At 40.9% G+C, this 16,805-nt stretch overlaps 1 protein-coding gene across 1 annotated transcript; it reads left to right on the forward strand.

The window, feature by feature from the left end:
* The first annotated feature begins 357 nt into the window (after positions 1–357).
* Positions 358–16,484, forward strand: fitm1l (fat storage inducing transmembrane protein 1, like). Its single transcript, XM_060905295.1, has 2 exons — positions 358–551; positions 15,052–16,484. Exons 1-2 carry the CDS (start codon positions 373–375, stop codon positions 15,689–15,691), a joined length of 819 nt encoding a protein of 272 aa, XP_060761278.1. The 5' UTR covers positions 358–372; the 3' UTR covers positions 15,692–16,484.
* The last annotated feature ends 321 nt before the right edge of the window (positions 16,485–16,805 follow it).

Here is a 16,805-nt window from a genome sequence, read left to right on the forward strand (position 1 = left end):
AACGGACAGAAACAGGCTTTGACACCAACAGCTGAATCTAAGAATAGGCACAGCAGGAGACATGGGAAAAATTAAGTACAGTATAATTCCTAAATATAGTAAGGTGGAGCCAAGTGGCTGGTTGAGGGTGGTGGAGGGTAGTAGTGCAGAGGTTGGAAGGGAACCCTCCAGATACATGCATAACACATAAGACACTAACAAGATAGGCATGAACATGTATTAATGATTAGAGAAAAAACTACAGAAGATGAAAACAAAGTGCTAGATCAACTTTTAGAATATATTTGGACTACACTTGGAAGCTGAAGGTTTTTTTTTTTAACAAGATACTGGGGGTAAGACTTTTGTCTACCTCAGTTCTCCGTGCTTCAAATGTTTCTGAACTCTTTACTTGTGGTCATAACTGACTTGGCGGCTACACTGATGGGCAGTGTATTATTTCGCCGCCATTTCCATTTGTTTCTGTCAGCCATGGTCATGTTTGGACCCTTGCTAAACGTATGGGTATCCCACTATAGTGTTTTCGCGAAGAGGAACCATTATCTTTACAGGTGAGCTGCATACATACATATGTACACCTTACAACACATCCACATATTGTAGGAGGATTTTTTGCATATGCATGTGTGCTAATGCAAGAATTTGATTTGTGACACCAGTTAGCCAGTTCATCAGTTCTCCGAAGTAGTGCTGTTATAAATGTTACAGTCTAAAATTTTCCTTGCAGCTATATAACATACAAATACATAAATATAGCCTCACAGTTTGTTTAGTGGTGACAGTGTTCTGCGTCACACACCTACTAACACAGTGTGTGAGGTCTTAGAGAAAGCATAACATAAAAAGTCAAGTGAAGGGCAAGAAATTTTATTTGAACATAATCCAGTACAAGTAAATACACAACCCCACTAACTAAACTCAAAACTCATTAAAGTTAACAATAATCAGTGTTATGGAAAAAGGTATAAGACAAAAAAGTATTTTCACATTCTGTAACTGCGAATGATTACACAAAAATGAATTTTTTCCAGAGTTGAAGGTTAAAACAACAAAAATAGAGCTGCAGGATAAACACATACAGACTGCACTGTATGCGGTGTCCAAAACAAATGTTAGCAATTAATTAATTAATTAATTAATTAATTAATTAATTAATTGTTTTAATTACAAAGTGAAATATAACACCAAAAATCTTAAGGTTCTTAAAATTATATGAGTTCAAGACACTGTGACATAATATTTTGACCCTCAGGTAAGCTGACCAAGATAGATGTATTTAATTGTTGGCGAATGTAAAGAAATGCTGTAATAAAAGAAAATAATCATGCTATAATTCACAACCTGAAATAAAAGTACCCCATACTAATGTTTTTAACAATTATTTTTTACTTTGTTAGTTCATAATCCTGGCTATATTGTGTACAGTTCTCCAGTTTCAATCATATAAAAGACCAGACTGTTTTTCTGTACTTTTGCTCATTCTCCATTGGGTAGAGTGACGTAATACAGATAGGCAATATGCTAACAATATTGCATGCTGTCAAACCAAATGAATGAAACCCGCTAGAAGGGAATAGAATACATGTTTTTATTCCATCAAAAAAAGTGTCCTGTATGTATAATAATAGGTATTATTATACATACAGGCCACTTTTTCCATGAAATAAAAACATGTATTCTATTCCTTTCTAATAGGTTTATTAATGGCATGCAATATTGTTATCATTTTGCTTATCCTCCATGTATTATGCCACTGTCCCCAATGGAGAATGAGTGTGCAATATTGTTATAACATCATACATCAGAGCTCATGCGAAGATCCAGTGACAAAACTTTTCTGCGCAGAGTAATTTCTTTGTCAGCCATGAAAGAGAGAAGATGAGGCTAATCAAGTGCTTCTGCTACGATTAGCGATGCTATAATTAAGCACTAAATAAATAAATTAAAAGCTGAAACTGAAGATGTGTTGAACACCCAAATGGCTACCAAAACTCCATTATATAATTCTTCACACATACTTACAAGAGGATGGCCCAGCAGTGTTGTGGTTAGCATTGTCGCTTCACAGCAAGAAGGTTCTGGGTTCGAGCCCAGTGGCCGACAGGGGCTTTTCTGTATGGAGTTTGCATGTTCTCCCTGTGTCTGCATGGGTTTCCTCTGGGTGCTCTGGTTTCCCCCACAGTCCAAAGACATGCAGGCTAGGCTAATTGGTGGCTCTAAATTGTCCATAGGTGTGAATGGTTGAGAGAAGAAAACCTCTATAATAATCCAGTAGAAGGCAACGAGAAACCACTGCTGTAATGTTCAGTGGCGTGCACAGACATTTTGGGGGGCAAGTGCTCTGGGGGGAAAAAAGGGCACTTTTTTGCACATGTGGAACACCTTATTATAAAAGTCTGAGATTTAACCCTCCTCTTGTGTTCGGGTCGCCACTGACCCGTTTTAGTTTTTAAAGGTGTAAAACAACCACTTAATGTTAATTTATTACATCAAGGCTTTTTGACTTTGCCAGGAATCTCTAGTTGAACAAAATAGAAAAATAAATTTTTGTTTTCCTAAATCTGAAAATGGTCTAGCAAAAAATATAATACTTATGTGCAGTTGTTTCTGTATGCGACGGGCTACTTCACGACAAAATAATTACAGCTTTGGTTTAGAGGGCAAACAATAAATTTTCACTCGATTCATGTGTTACCTGGCTGGTGGGGCAGGGGAAGAGCTGACTGACTGCCCGATGTGTTGTCTGCGCTACGACAAGGCCGTGGCTTCCAGGACGCTATGCTGCTGCAACCTCACATTGAATGCACTGCACGCTTGTTCACGTGACAGAGCAAGAGAGACAGAGGTCCGGTGTGTGTGCGGAGGGGGCACACATCGGGACATTATTTTCACACACGCTTTTAATGCCGCGGCTTTTCTAAAAGATCATGTCGACATTGGCCTCAGTAAACTGTAAAAAAAAAAAAAATTCAAAAGGGCACTTTTTTGGACAGAGGGCAGAGGGGCAGGTGCTTGAGCACCACCTCGTGTCTATCTGTGCATGCCACTGGTAATGTTCCCTAGACACTGTGATGGTTGAAGCCGTCAGAGTGACCATGTCACTGTAGCGATATGCCAAAATGGATGGATTTACAAGAGAAAAACATACCAACAGACATTGAAAAAGTGGAAACGAGATGCAAAACTTCCACGCTAGTGAGTGGCTGTGGCAGTTTGAAAACAAACATGGCCGCAAAGTTTGCTTCATTAAAAGCAGAAGATTTTGAGAGAATTTTGGCTGCCAGATCGCTCCGTTGTGTGTAGTTGTCGATGTTGATTTTAAAAAGTACCCAAGTAAAAAATTACACAGAGAAAATAATAATAAACTAATAATCATATTTGACTTGACTGCACTAGCATTGGCCTTCGCTAACATTACACTAGCTAAAAGGTAACTTGACTGCCACACTAACAGCACCAAGTGATGGGTAAGCTCGCACTGGCCTTCACTAACACTACTGCTGAATGCTACGCCGCCTAGAAGGTAACTGGACTGCTGCGCTAACAGCAACAAGTCACGGGTAAGCTTGCGTTGGCCTTCGAGAATGCTGCTATGAAGAGAGTCTCATCTCATCTCATCTCATTATCTCTAGCCGCTTTATCCTTCTACAGGGTCGCAGGCAAGCTGGAGCCTATCCCAGCTGACTACGGGCGAAAGGCAGGGTACACCCTGGACAAGTCGCCAGGTCATCACAGGGCTGTATAATAATATTATTATTAATAATAATATTGGCTGGCATTTTTTTTCGTGGTCTATCAGATATATTCCATTCAGCTAGCATGATACTGAACTCATTTTCGACTCGTTCAATATCATACTAGCTGAATGGAACATATCTGAAAGACCATGAAAAAAAAGCCAGCCAATATCATTTAATTATACTATCTACATTCACTGGACATGAGCAATTCCACTCAAAAATACAAAAAAAAGCAAAAAAAAATGGAATAAAGTATTTGATTCTAAGAACATACCTTATTTTTATTTTTCAAGAATTATTATAGCATTTTTCACAAATTGCTACTGTTATTTCACCAGTTTGTTTACATTCTAACCGGAAATTATTTTGTCAGAAGTTTTGTATAAAGAAAATATATTTATCAAATTTGCAAAAAATAAAAATGCTCCGTTTCTCAAAATCCAGTGAATGTGGATAGAATAAAACAGTTATTCCACTCAGCCCTGTGATGACCTGGCGACTTGTCCAGGGTGTACCCCGCCTTTCGCCCGTAGTCAGCTGGGATAGGCTCCAGCTTGCCTGCGACCCTGTAGAAGGATAAAGCGGCTAGAGATAATGAGATGAGATGAGTTATTCCACTCAACCTCGTTGTACATAGCCAACTCAGTGCTACGCACCTCATTGGCTATCAGTTCATGCACAACTCAATTTCGTGGAATGACTTAATTATCATTGGAAGCCCTTATTCATTTATTTATGCATGCATGTATGCATGCATGCTGTATACTGAAAACATTTGGGTCTGAGCTCAGTCTTTTTCAGCACACCAATGACCATCTTATATTTTTAAACACGCTCGAACTCGATTAAACATACAAATACAGACAAGTGCCTCTATAGAGATCTTGCAGTCACGTGACCGGAATGTAAACAGCCGCCATCTTGTCGGTAAAAAACACAGCTGAATACTGCTGCACTCGTATACAAAATGGATTAATTTCAACCGACGGACTACATGGCTCATTTTTCTAATGAACAGATAATTAGATATATGTCTAAAATAAACGACCTACAGATTAGTGACCCTTATCGCTTACCGGACGTAGTTTTCACGACCGTGTCAGTGGATATTGAACTGCCAGAGGTGGAATACCCAGACGTGTATAATTACCTCATTAACTTTCCCTTGCTGTTCAGTGGTGAAGCACTGCATGCTTATAAATCTCTGGACAGTTATCTTTACAGAAATTCAGGATTTGTCAGCCGCCCTCAGATGTGGCATCTTGTAAACAAGAAAATAACAATCCTCATTGGACGGGTAAGTCACTTAAGTATTACTAGTACTGATACTAGATATATCAGTAGTATCTAGTATAGCACTGACCAGCCGATTATAGAATAGAATAGAATAGAATAGAATAGAATAGAATAATTCCAGCTGTAATTCCAAATCGTTCGTCTTGTTTACCATGGATCTGGCGTTGGAGAGGTAGACTGCTTGGCAGTGGAGATTTGAGTGGCTGTTTTCTGAGCTTAGTCAACAGGCTGGCTCTGCCTGCAGCCTCGCTTTTGCTTCCACTCCTGATGCCGCCTCCTTCGCCTGCCAGACCCGATAACAATCCACGGAGGCTGGTCTCGCTATCTCGTCCGGAATGTTGTGCATGCAATGGAAATCGCTACAAACCATAATTTTCTGCTGGAAACCAATGTCCAGTAAGTCCATACAGTTGTAGTGGATATTGAAGTCCGGTACAGATGAACAACACATAAAAATACACACAAAAAACATAAGAAACGTGCACAGGTAGGGAGAGTTTGTAGCCACAGCCGTTGTAGTAGAATTGTATATAGTAGGGTTTTCCAGAAGAAAAGGTAGAAGTAGAAGCAGAAGTAGAACCAGAAGTAGAAGGCAGAAATATGGCGTTTGACTGACAAGATGGCGTCTGTTACAATCTGGATCGGCTGTGACGTCACATGCAAGATCTCTATAGGCTTCAGCCAAAGGCTGAGCCAAAGATGAATCTGAGATGATATATCAGGATTTCAGATTTCATTTCCTAATACTGTATTTACATGAGAACAAGTCACCTTTGGTAGAAAACAACCCAATTTCTAGGTGAGCAAATGTATAGGAACAGATTTTTCTTAAACTAAATAACACTTAATATTTGGTTGCATTTCGCTTGCTTACAATAACTGATGAAGTCCTTTGTTGTGTTGGTGGTGTGTTTTGGGTCATTGTCTTGCTGCACTCTGAATTTCCTCCCAATTAAATTGGATGCATTTCTCTGTAAATTGGCAGACAGAATGCTTCTGTACACTTCTGAATTACAACCCCAATTCCAAAAACAAGTTGGGACGCTGTGTAAACCATAAATAAAAACAGAATGCGATAATTAGCAAATCATGAAAGCCCTATATTTCATTGAAAATAGTACAAAGACAACATATCAAATGTTGAAACAGAGATTTTATTGTTTTTTGAAAAATATATGCTCATTTTGAATTTGATGTCAGCAACACGTTTCAAAATAGTTGGGACAGGGGCATGTTTACCACTGTGTTGCATCACCTCTACTTTTAACATCACTCTGTAAACATTTGGGAACTGAGGAGACCAATTGCTTTAATTTTGAAAGAAATGTCCCATTCTTGCCTGATATTCAATTTCAGTTGCTCAGCAGTTCGGGGTCTCCTTTGTTGTAGTTTGCACTTCATAATGCACCAAATGTTTTAAATGGGAGACGGGTCTGGACTGCAGGCAGGCCAGTTTAGCACCCAGACTCTTTTACTATGCCGCAATGCAGTTTTAATATGTACAGAAAGCAGTTTGGCATTATCTTTGTTGAAAGAAGCAAGGCCTTCCCTGAAAAGATTTTATCTGGATGGCAGCATATTGCTCTAAAACATGTACAGTATATATAATCCAGCAGTAATGATGCCTTCCCAGATGTACAAGCTATCCATGTCATGTGGACTAATGCACCCTCATGCCATTACAGATGCTGGCTTTTGAACTGTGCACTGATAACAAGCCAGATGGTCCCTCTCCTCTTTAGCCTGGAATCGTGGTGTCCACGATTTCTAAAAAGAATTTGTACTTTTGATTTGTCAGGCCTCAGGACAGTTTTCCACTTCACAGTCCATCATAAAAGAGCTCAGGCCCAGAGAAGGTGTCAGTGTTTCTGAATATTGTTTATATATGGTTTTAACTTGCATTTGTGGATGCAGTAATGAACTATTTTCATGGATGACGGTTTTCTGAAGTGTTCCTGAGCCCATACAGTGATTTCCACTACAGGCATGTGTCTGCTTTTAATGCAGTGTTGCCTGAAGATTACAGGCATCCATTGTCAGTTTTCGGCCTTGTCTCTTGCATACAGAGATTTCTCCAGATTCTCTGAATCTTTTAATGAGGTTATGTACCATAGATGATGTGATCCCCAAATTCTTTGCAGTTTTACATTGAGGAACATTATTCTTAAATTGCTGTACTGTTTGCCCACACAGTTTTTCACAGAGTGGTGAACCCCTCGCCAGCTTTACTTCTGAGACACTCAGTCTCTCTGGGATGCTCCTTTTATACCCAATCATGTTCCCGACCTGTTGCCAACTTTTCTGAAACGTGTTGCTGACATCAAATTCAAAATGAGCATATATTAAAAAAAGAAAAAAAAACCCACAATAAAATGTCTCAGCTTCAACACTTGATATGTTGTCTTTGTACTATTTTCAATGAAATATAGGGTTTCCATGATTTGAAAATTATTGCATTGTTTTTATGTTTTACACAGCGTCCCAACTTTTTTGAAATTGGAGTTGTAATTCTACTGCTACCATCACAAGTTATATCATCAATAAAGATTAGTGAACCAGTAACAGAAGCAGCCGCGCAAGCCCAAGCCATGACACGACCTCTACCATGCTTGACTGATGAGCTCATATGTTTTGGATCATGATCAGATTCATTCTTCCTCCACACTTTGGCCTTTCCATCACTTTGGTAGAGGTTAATCTTGGTTCCAGAACTTTTGTGGCTCATCTCTGTATTTCTTTGTGAATTCCAGTATGGCCTTGTTATTCTTACTGCTGATAAGTGATGTGCATCTTGTGGTATGACCTTTTTATATTTCTGCCCTCAAAATCATCTTCAAACAGTGGATTGTGGTACCTTCACTGTTGCTTATGGGTTTTTCTTCACAGCTCTCACAATGTTTCTATCACCAACTCCTGAGGTTTTTCTTGGCTGACCTGTCTGATGTCCATACACAAGTAGTTTCTTTTTCAAAACATTCCAAGTTTTTGTATTGGTTATACCCAGTGCTTTTGCAATGGCGCTGAAAGATTTCACCACTTGTGTCAGCTTCAGAATGGCTTGCTTTTCTCCCAGTCAGCTCATTGGTCTCCATGTTGATTTATCCTTTTTAACAGCAAATGTAGTCTTCAAAGAAACAACCCAAGGCTTAAACCAAGAGTAGACATTTAGCGCTATTAATTGTTTAAACAAATCAATCTGAGTACACCTAGGCAACAAGAAACACCTGTCAGTTTCATGTTCCAATATTTTTGGTCACTTGAAGAATGGGTGGTTTCAAACAAAAGGTGCCATGTTCTAAGTTGTTTAATACATCTAGATGTAAATATCAGGAAAGGAAAGCTGAAAATTCTGATTTATCACCTCATTCATCTTTTGACATAAACCCAAGGTAAACCAAAATAATTACTGGTGCCATTCCAATACTTTTGGAGGGCACTGTATTTGACCATTCTTCTTGGCAAGCATGCTCTGACAGATTGGACTTAGACCATTGGTGAACAGCAATTTTAATGTCTTTTAAAGCTATTCTACCAAATTCAGTTTGTTGATTTTAAAGCAGGCCAGGTGAGCATTGGCAGTATGCTTAGGGTCTTTGGCCTGTTGAACCTCCACTCCAGTGCTAAGTCTCTTGCAGACTGTAACAGATTTTTTTTTTTAATAATCCCAAAGATTGGCCTCTGGGGCAGCATGGTGGTGCAGTGGTTAGCACTGTTGCCTCACAACAAGAAGGTTCTGGGTTCAAGCCCAGGGGCCTTTCTGTGTGGAGTTTGCATGTTCTGCCTGTGTCCGCGCGGGTTTCCCCCACAGTCCAAAGACATGCAGGTTAGGCTAATTGGAGGCTCTAAATTGACTGTAGGTGTGAATGGTTGTTTGTCTATGTGTCAGCCTTGTGATGACCTGGCGACTTGTCCAGGGTGTACCCCACCTCTCACCCATAGTCAGCTAGGATAGGCTCCAGCTTGCCCACAACCCTGCACAGGATAAGTAGTTACGAATAATGGATGGATTCCCCTCTGTTTGTTTGGGTTCATCCTTTTTGCCCTCAACAGTTTCCCAAATCCCTATTAATGAAAAGCATCCACAAAACGGGATGCTACTACCACCTGTTACACCTAGGGGAAGCCTGAGCTAGAGCCCTGCACTCCCATGGGAGTCCCGCGGGACCCGACGCAAAGCAGTGTGGCGCGGGACAAATTTTGAAAGCTCATTGCGGGCGCGGGCGGGAAGGGGAGTGCACAATGCGGGAGCGGGCGGGAGAGGTGATAAGCTGCAGTCCCACTAACTAAAAACGAGTTTAAAATAAAATTTATAAATTATTAATTTATGTCTATCATATATAATTTGTGCTGGATATTTTATTTGGCATTAATAAAAACATTTTAAGATGCCTAAATTTGCAGATGTGGTCTAATCTCGCGTACGTTTCCGATTCCTTTCCGCTCTTCGGTGTTTGAGATCTCCGATTATGGCAGAAGAGCAGAGCTCCTCTAGTGAAGCTCACAGTGCTTCAGAAGTAAGTGCTGCTTTAAAAAGAGGTACATTTACTGTTAAAAAGTCAAGAGTCCTGAAATTAGACATCTGGAAGTCATTCTCACTCGCGTACGACGCAGAGGGAAATCAGCTGCCCTTTGCTTGTTGTGATGAGTGCCAAAAGGTTCTGACATACAACGGCCATAAATCAGGTACATCAGGCCTGAATCCCGCGGGAGTGCAGGGCTCTAGTTCAAATCAACTTGGTTCAGATCAAGTTGGTACTACAGCTTTGGGAAACAGTCGTTTTTTGGATGTTAGTTAGTTCAAACTTGCATCGTACCATATTGGTTTAATGCTAACTTGGTTGGTTGTTTGGGAAACGCACCCCTGAACGTGAGCTGTAGATATTTATGCTCAAATCTACTCAAAGTAGGGGGCGGGGTACCATCACGCTGTGTCTTTAAATTATATTAATTTCTTATAGGCCTACTTGTATTTCCTAGAATGTAAATGTGAGGTGTGACATATAAGCTATGTGCAATGTACAATATTCTTAATATCCACTGTAGATTTTGGTAGGTGTGTTGGGTATCTCTGTAAAGCCTCAGCTGCGCATGCCGTCTGGCAACGCGCACCCTCGCTACGTGCGCTAGGTGAAGGATCAGTCAGTGGAGAGCTCAGCTAAGCTCAGCATGTTTAATTCCCCAAGCCAATGACAAGAACTTTCGTGAGAAATAACGCGAATGTCTGCATCATGCGGGATTTGCGGGTGGGAGCGGGACAAAAAATGGCAGGCGCGGGCAGGAGCGGGACTGAAAATCATAATTCTTTGCGGGAGCGGGCGGGAGCGGGACTGCACAATGCGGGAGCAGGACTGAAAATTCTGTCCCGCGCAGACCTCTAGCCTGAGCATAGCATCTCATCTCATATCATCTCTAGCCGCTTTATCCTGTTCTACAGGGTCGCAGGCAAGCTGGAGCCTATCCCAGCTGACTAGGGGCGAAAGGCGGGGTACACCCTGGACAAGTCACCAGGTCATCACAGGGCTGACACATAGACACAGACAACCATTCACACTCACTTTCACACCTACGATCAATTTAAGTCACCAGTTAACCTAACCTGCATGTCTTTGGACTGTGGGGGAAACCGGAGCACCTGGAGGAAACCCACGCGGACACAGGGAGAACATGCAAACTCCGCACAGAAAGGCCCTCGCTGGCCACGGGGCTCGAACCCGGACCTTCTTGCTGTGAGGTGACAGCGCTAACCACTACACCACCGTGCCGCCCCTGAGCATAGCATTTAAATAAAATAAAGTTTGACTTAACCTTTCCCTGCTCCCAAGGACAAATCAGTGCCACAGTCGACTGCAGTCCAAAATACAACTTTTTTTATTTCAAAGGTAAGCTAGCATCAGGGTGAGCATGGCCCAAAATAACAAACAAAACAAGTGTTGCCAGGCAAAACAAACCTCACCCAGCAGCACTTATTTTATACCTATATTGATAATAGTAACATTTCTCAAATCATCAGCTGTTAGGTTATAGTCCTACGAAAATCCATGACCCTGAGTTTGACATTTCAAAATCATTCAAGGTCAAAGGTCATGGCAGCAACTGAAAGCCCATAATGAGTTCCTATATGCTCATAATAGTAAACATCTGTCCATCAGCAACCATTTGAGTTATAATGGAAAAATGTTATTGACCACAAGGTTGACCTTTCCAGTGAGCTTGACCTGATTACCCCCAAAATTTAATCAGGTAATCTATGGACCATTGCCCACCTACCCTGAAAATTTGAAATCAATCAGTAAAGCCATCTAGACACTAGATTGTACAAACAGGACAACAAAGCACAGTCCTGTTGGGAACCAGGGCCCTGTACTACGAACGGAGGTCAACCTACCCAGAAGTAACCCAGGGTTCCCCCGCTAAACCGAGGTTGACAAAACCTGGTTATCTTGTTTGGGGTTAAACGGTACTACGACGCCAGTTATGAAGTTGATTTGTTGAACCTGTGTTAACCTAATCAGGGTTAATGCACGTTCACGTTAAAGGGGAGGTTATCAGCGCAAATCACCACTGTTCACAATGGCACGGTCGCCGTACTTCACGGAGGAAGAATGCGCTGTCATAATGCAAAGCTACGAGGAGTTCAAAACAACATTAAGAGCAAAATCTAACACAGCGGCTGCCAATAAGGAGCGGCAAGCATGTTGGCAACGAATTGCCGATCGGGTAAATGCGTAAGTACATTCTCCCTTCTACATGTTCCAGAACAGAAGTATAGGATGAGAGAAAGCTTCATGATCAATCACAAGTCACAGAAAATGGTCCTTCGACGTGGCCCCAGTCATATATAGCTTGTTTAATGTCCGAAAAATCCTGAATAAAATTTGGTATGGTAAATTCATGGAGTAGCCTACTTAAGCTGATATGTGCACAGAGTCACATGAATTAGGATGACTGACTGTTCAGTCCCTTTGACTAAGTTGGTGTATGTCCTGTGAACATTTCAGAGGCAACAGCAGTGCCAAACGCACCTGGCAACAGGTGAAAATGAAATATAAAAACATCATTCATAATGGTGTGTGCGCGTGCAAGCAAGCATTCATTTGCCTTTTATTTATTCAAGTTTTATCTGTTTGCCTAATAGTTCAAATTGTTTTGTATATAGTTTATAATGTTGTTGTGTGATATTAATGATAATATTGTGGGAAAACTACTTTGCACGGACGTTCATTTAATTTATTCTATCGTCATTTTGTTTGTTCTATTTTTGTGTATTTTATTTGTTTGTCTAGTTGTATTTATTTTTCTAATATATTTTTTGCATTAATAGTTTGTTTTTTCCTATTAAAATAATCTTGTATTGTTATGGGCGGCACGGTGGTGTAGTGGTTAGCGCTGTCGCCTCACAGCAAGAAGGTCCTGGGTTCGAGCCCCGGGGCCGGCGAGGGCCTTTCTGTGTGGAGTTTGCATGTTGTCCGCGTGGGTTTCCTCCGGGTGCTCCGGTTTCCCCCACAGTCCAAAGACATGCAGGTTAGGTTAACTGGTGACTCTAAATTGACCGTAGGTGTGAATGGTTGTCTGTGTCTATGTGTCAGCCCTGTGATGACGTGGCGACTTGTCCAGGGTGTACCCCGCCTTTCGCCCATAGTCAGCTGGGATAGGCTCCAGCTTGCCTGTGACCCTGTAGAAGGATAAAGCGGCTAGAGATAATGAGATGAGATAATCTTGTATTGTTATAACTTTATCTATTTATCTGACTGTTTAGTTGTATCTATTTTTGTTACAATTTCAATATTTTTAATATAGAAAGTTTTTTTCTATTAAAATGTTCTTGTGTGATAACTAGTTCTTGTGTTATATTTATTGTAGTTGTATCTATTTTGTATCTCAGACTTAAATATTTTTGTAAAACAAGTGTTTTTCTATAAAATATTCTTGTGTTCTTGATAACTATGTTCGAGTGTTGTTGTTGTTTTTTTTACAGAAAAGCTGTTCTGCATGGACATTCATTGAAGCCCTCATTGTTTTTTAATGGTTATTTATGAGCGTTTAGGGGTTACAATAATGTAAGTCTAGGTTGCTTTATATAAAAGGTATGTCCAGAAATATTGATGTCACTGTCTAAGCAGAGGGATCTGGCTTCTTTAGACGCTGTCTTCTTAAAACTGAATAAATATTTAAAAAGAGCCAAATGAGCCAGTCTTTTGAACGGCTCTTTTCAAAGAACGGATCACAAAGATGCGGATCCCATCAAAGAGCCATAAATCCCATCTCTAATCTGCGCTCCGATATCGCACGGGTCATCCAGGTACGCTGGCATTGTCTCTAGAGGAAATGTCGGTGGAGAGGTGGTGTTTAAAAAGGGTGTGGTTAATCGGAAACCTCGGGTTAACCAAGAACATAACCTGAGACGAGCAGGTTTGAGATGCAGCGTAAATTGCCATGGCAGCATACCTCGGTTTGAACATAGCCAACTTTCGTAGTATGGGTTAATGGGGAAGTTACGCTGCACGTGATCAAGTTACTCTCGAAGTTACCCTGGTAAGCCAGAAAACCCGCTTCGTAGTACAGGGCCCAGGAGAAAACAAAGCACAGCCAGCTTTCAGAAAGCATTTTAAAGCCAGTGCAATTAACCATTGTCCAATCAGCTGCTGCCACCTACAACTGAAAAACAGGAACATGTGAACAGCACCCTCCTCAGGCAGGGAGGGAAAACAGCAATAACAAAAAGTAAACAAATAATAATAAACATTATGACCCTGGGGGGCAGCACAGTGGTGTAGTGGTTAGTGCTGTCACCTCACAGCAAGAAGGTCCGGGTTCGAGCCCCGTGGCCGACGAGGGCCTTTCTGTGCAGAGTTTGCATATTCTCCCTGTGTCCGCGTGGGTTTCCTCCGGGTGCTCCGGTTTCCCCCACAGTCCAAAGACATGCAGGTTAGGTTAACTGGTGACTCTAAATTGACCGTAGGTGTGAGTGTGAATGGTTGTCTGTGTCTATGTGTCAGCCCTGTGATGACCTGGTGACTTGTCCAGGGTGTACCCCGCCTTTCACCCGTAGCCAGCTGGGATAGGCTCCAGCTTGCCTGCGACCCTGTAGAACAGGATAAAGCGGCTAGAGATGATATGACCCTGGGGTCATAACACACCATATTTCACAGTGGGGCTGGTGTTCTAAGAATGATGAGCAGTTATGGGTTTCATAGCACTTTGTAACACAGCCAAAGTACAGAGAACAACACGTGCACATGGCCATTGTGTTACCAAAACATATGAGCTCATCATGGGTGGCCACCTCTAGGTAGAGTTACAGTTGTGCCATACTCTTCCAATTTTTTTTAAATTATGAATGCAATACTGCTCTGTAGGATTATCAGAGTTTGGGATTCTTTTCCAGATATTTGGCCTGGACCCTTCCAGGAACAGGTGTAACTATATTGAGGTCATATGAGGTGGGCAAAAGGTGCACACAAACATGGTTCAGGGGTTTCACAGCAATGAGGGTGAATACTTTTGTAGTCAGAAATTTTATTTAATTTTTTATGTATAAATAATTTCACAATCTATATTAATGCCGTGGACACATTGCAGTACGATGGGCTATTTTGTGTAGTCAGGACATAATCCCAGTGGAGTTAATTTAAGTTCCAGTTTGTAACACTACAAAATTTATTCAGAGATTATTTAGTTTGGTTTTATATTGTTGTGTTGCCTGCAATTCTTCCTTCTGTTAGACCAATATCAACAGATGTATTTATGCAGTTAGTAGGATACAGATGCTACAGTATTGCTACATAGTGGATATGGTACTGAATGCTGATAGTTAACATTAATGTATGCAAATGCTCTACTCACACTGTTGCACAGATTTATAGTTGCCTGTTGTATAGACATTAGGACTATTTTTGTACTGTACACATTTTATAATGTTTTGTGGTAACATTTTATTCCAAAATAATCTGTGAGCTTTTAAAAACGTGATTTGCTATGCAATGTCAATGAAATTCTCTTTCTGTGTCTTCAACAGAGTTTTTCTGCGCTCAGGATGGGGTTGGACCTGTATCTTTGTAGGCTCTTTTGTCTTCCTCCTGTCTTTATCAGTACGGCGCTCCCTAATACTCACACTGCGGCATCTCTCACGGCTGGCTGTTGCAGGCGGGCTGTGGCTGGGTTTTCGTAAGCTGCTTAACCTGCTGGAGAATGCCACAGGGAGTTGCTACGAACCCCTCAGTGGAGCTCATGAGCTTGCTGTAGGGGCTAATGGAGAAAAGCAACCTTTATTGCTGTTACGGGAGGGTGAGACAAAGGCTGTTTGCATCAGCTCTGGCATGCTATGGAGGGGGTATGAGGTCTCTGAGGACATCTTTCTGCTTTCTTTTTGCTGCCTGCTACTGGCTGAGGAGATGGCTGTGTTTGGGCCCTATCTGAACCTGGGTGGGATCTCTGGAGCACCCCTGCGCATTCTGTTCTTATTCTGTGTCCTGTTGCTGAGTCTCTGGTTGTTTCTACTTTTCTGCCTACTCGCATATTTTCCTCAATTCCCAAATCAGCTCTTGGGAGGAGCTCTGGGTTGTCTGAGTTGGAGAGCAACATACCAGGGCTGGTACCATATGGGACCAAGCTGGTACTGCCCTGGAAGGCCTGGGGTGGGTCTTCTGACTACATAGGGACAAATAAAATTGATAAAAAATAATAAAATCTTTAATTACTTTGGAAGTAAATATATTTGAAAAAATATTTAAGGAGGTTTAATTTACACAGTTTTGAACTACCTCTGCTTCTGAGATTAAGTTTTAAAAATCAGCCTGATCCAGTTACTACAATCCATTAATTTATTACCTCAACAGTCACTGACAAGTTTTCTTCATTTACCTGTGTCAGTCTGATGACATATTCCCCAAAATAAAAAATTAAGGCTAAAAGAACTAGTTGAAAAATAGATGTGATAGATTTAAAGACTTGGTGACTTAAGCAGAGTTGAAGTTTTCCTCCAAAGCTGGCAACAAGCAAGTCTGAAGTGCCCAAAAGGTAGGAGATGCAAAATGTAGACAGTGGAGTATAAAAGCAGGAACTAACTTTAAAACCTCTACCTACATCACAAACTTGAAGATACCGTACAAATGAGATGAAGGAACGTATTCAAGTAAATAGTTCAAATGTACTCGGTTATGAAAAATTCTAGCAGTGATATGTTAATTTGCCACAAAATGGCTGCTATGAATCAGCACTTTGATACCACATTAGCATGCAGCAGTTTGGAATAATAGAAAGATGTTAACCAAAGAATATTTAACGTTTAACACAATGAAGTGCTCACCATCAAGATCTGCAATGAGTATGCAGCATTTGCATGTTTATGGCCACTGCTTTGTGCGCTTGAATCACAGCTCTCTATTAAATATATCATTTAAACTCAAAAGCATGAAACCTTGGGGGTAAAACCATGATGCAGCAGGAGGATGGGAGATTCTGATCATTATTTCATAATGTAAGATTTATCTTTATATTTAACACTGCCTCCAAATGGCATTCCATAGTTTTGGGTGATTGATATACCTGTCTAAGAAAAGTATCTTGAAGAATAAAGAGTTTATACCTTCAGCAAAACTGTGTTAGGTGTCCAAAACTTTGTTCCAGATTTTGGGAAGGAGAAAGGTTTTTATGCCTCAGACCATTCTTACATATAACAACATGTTCCCTCTCTGTCCAGCAAACACTTAATAATTATGAATTAATATAGACTAGATATTTTTCAGTGACGGTTATAACTAATTTTTAAGC

This window comes from Neoarius graeffei, chromosome 23 (assembly GCF_027579695.1).
Source record: "Neoarius graeffei isolate fNeoGra1 chromosome 23, fNeoGra1.pri, whole genome shotgun sequence".
Lineage (NCBI taxonomy): Eukaryota > Metazoa > Chordata > Actinopteri > Siluriformes > Ariidae > Neoarius > Neoarius graeffei.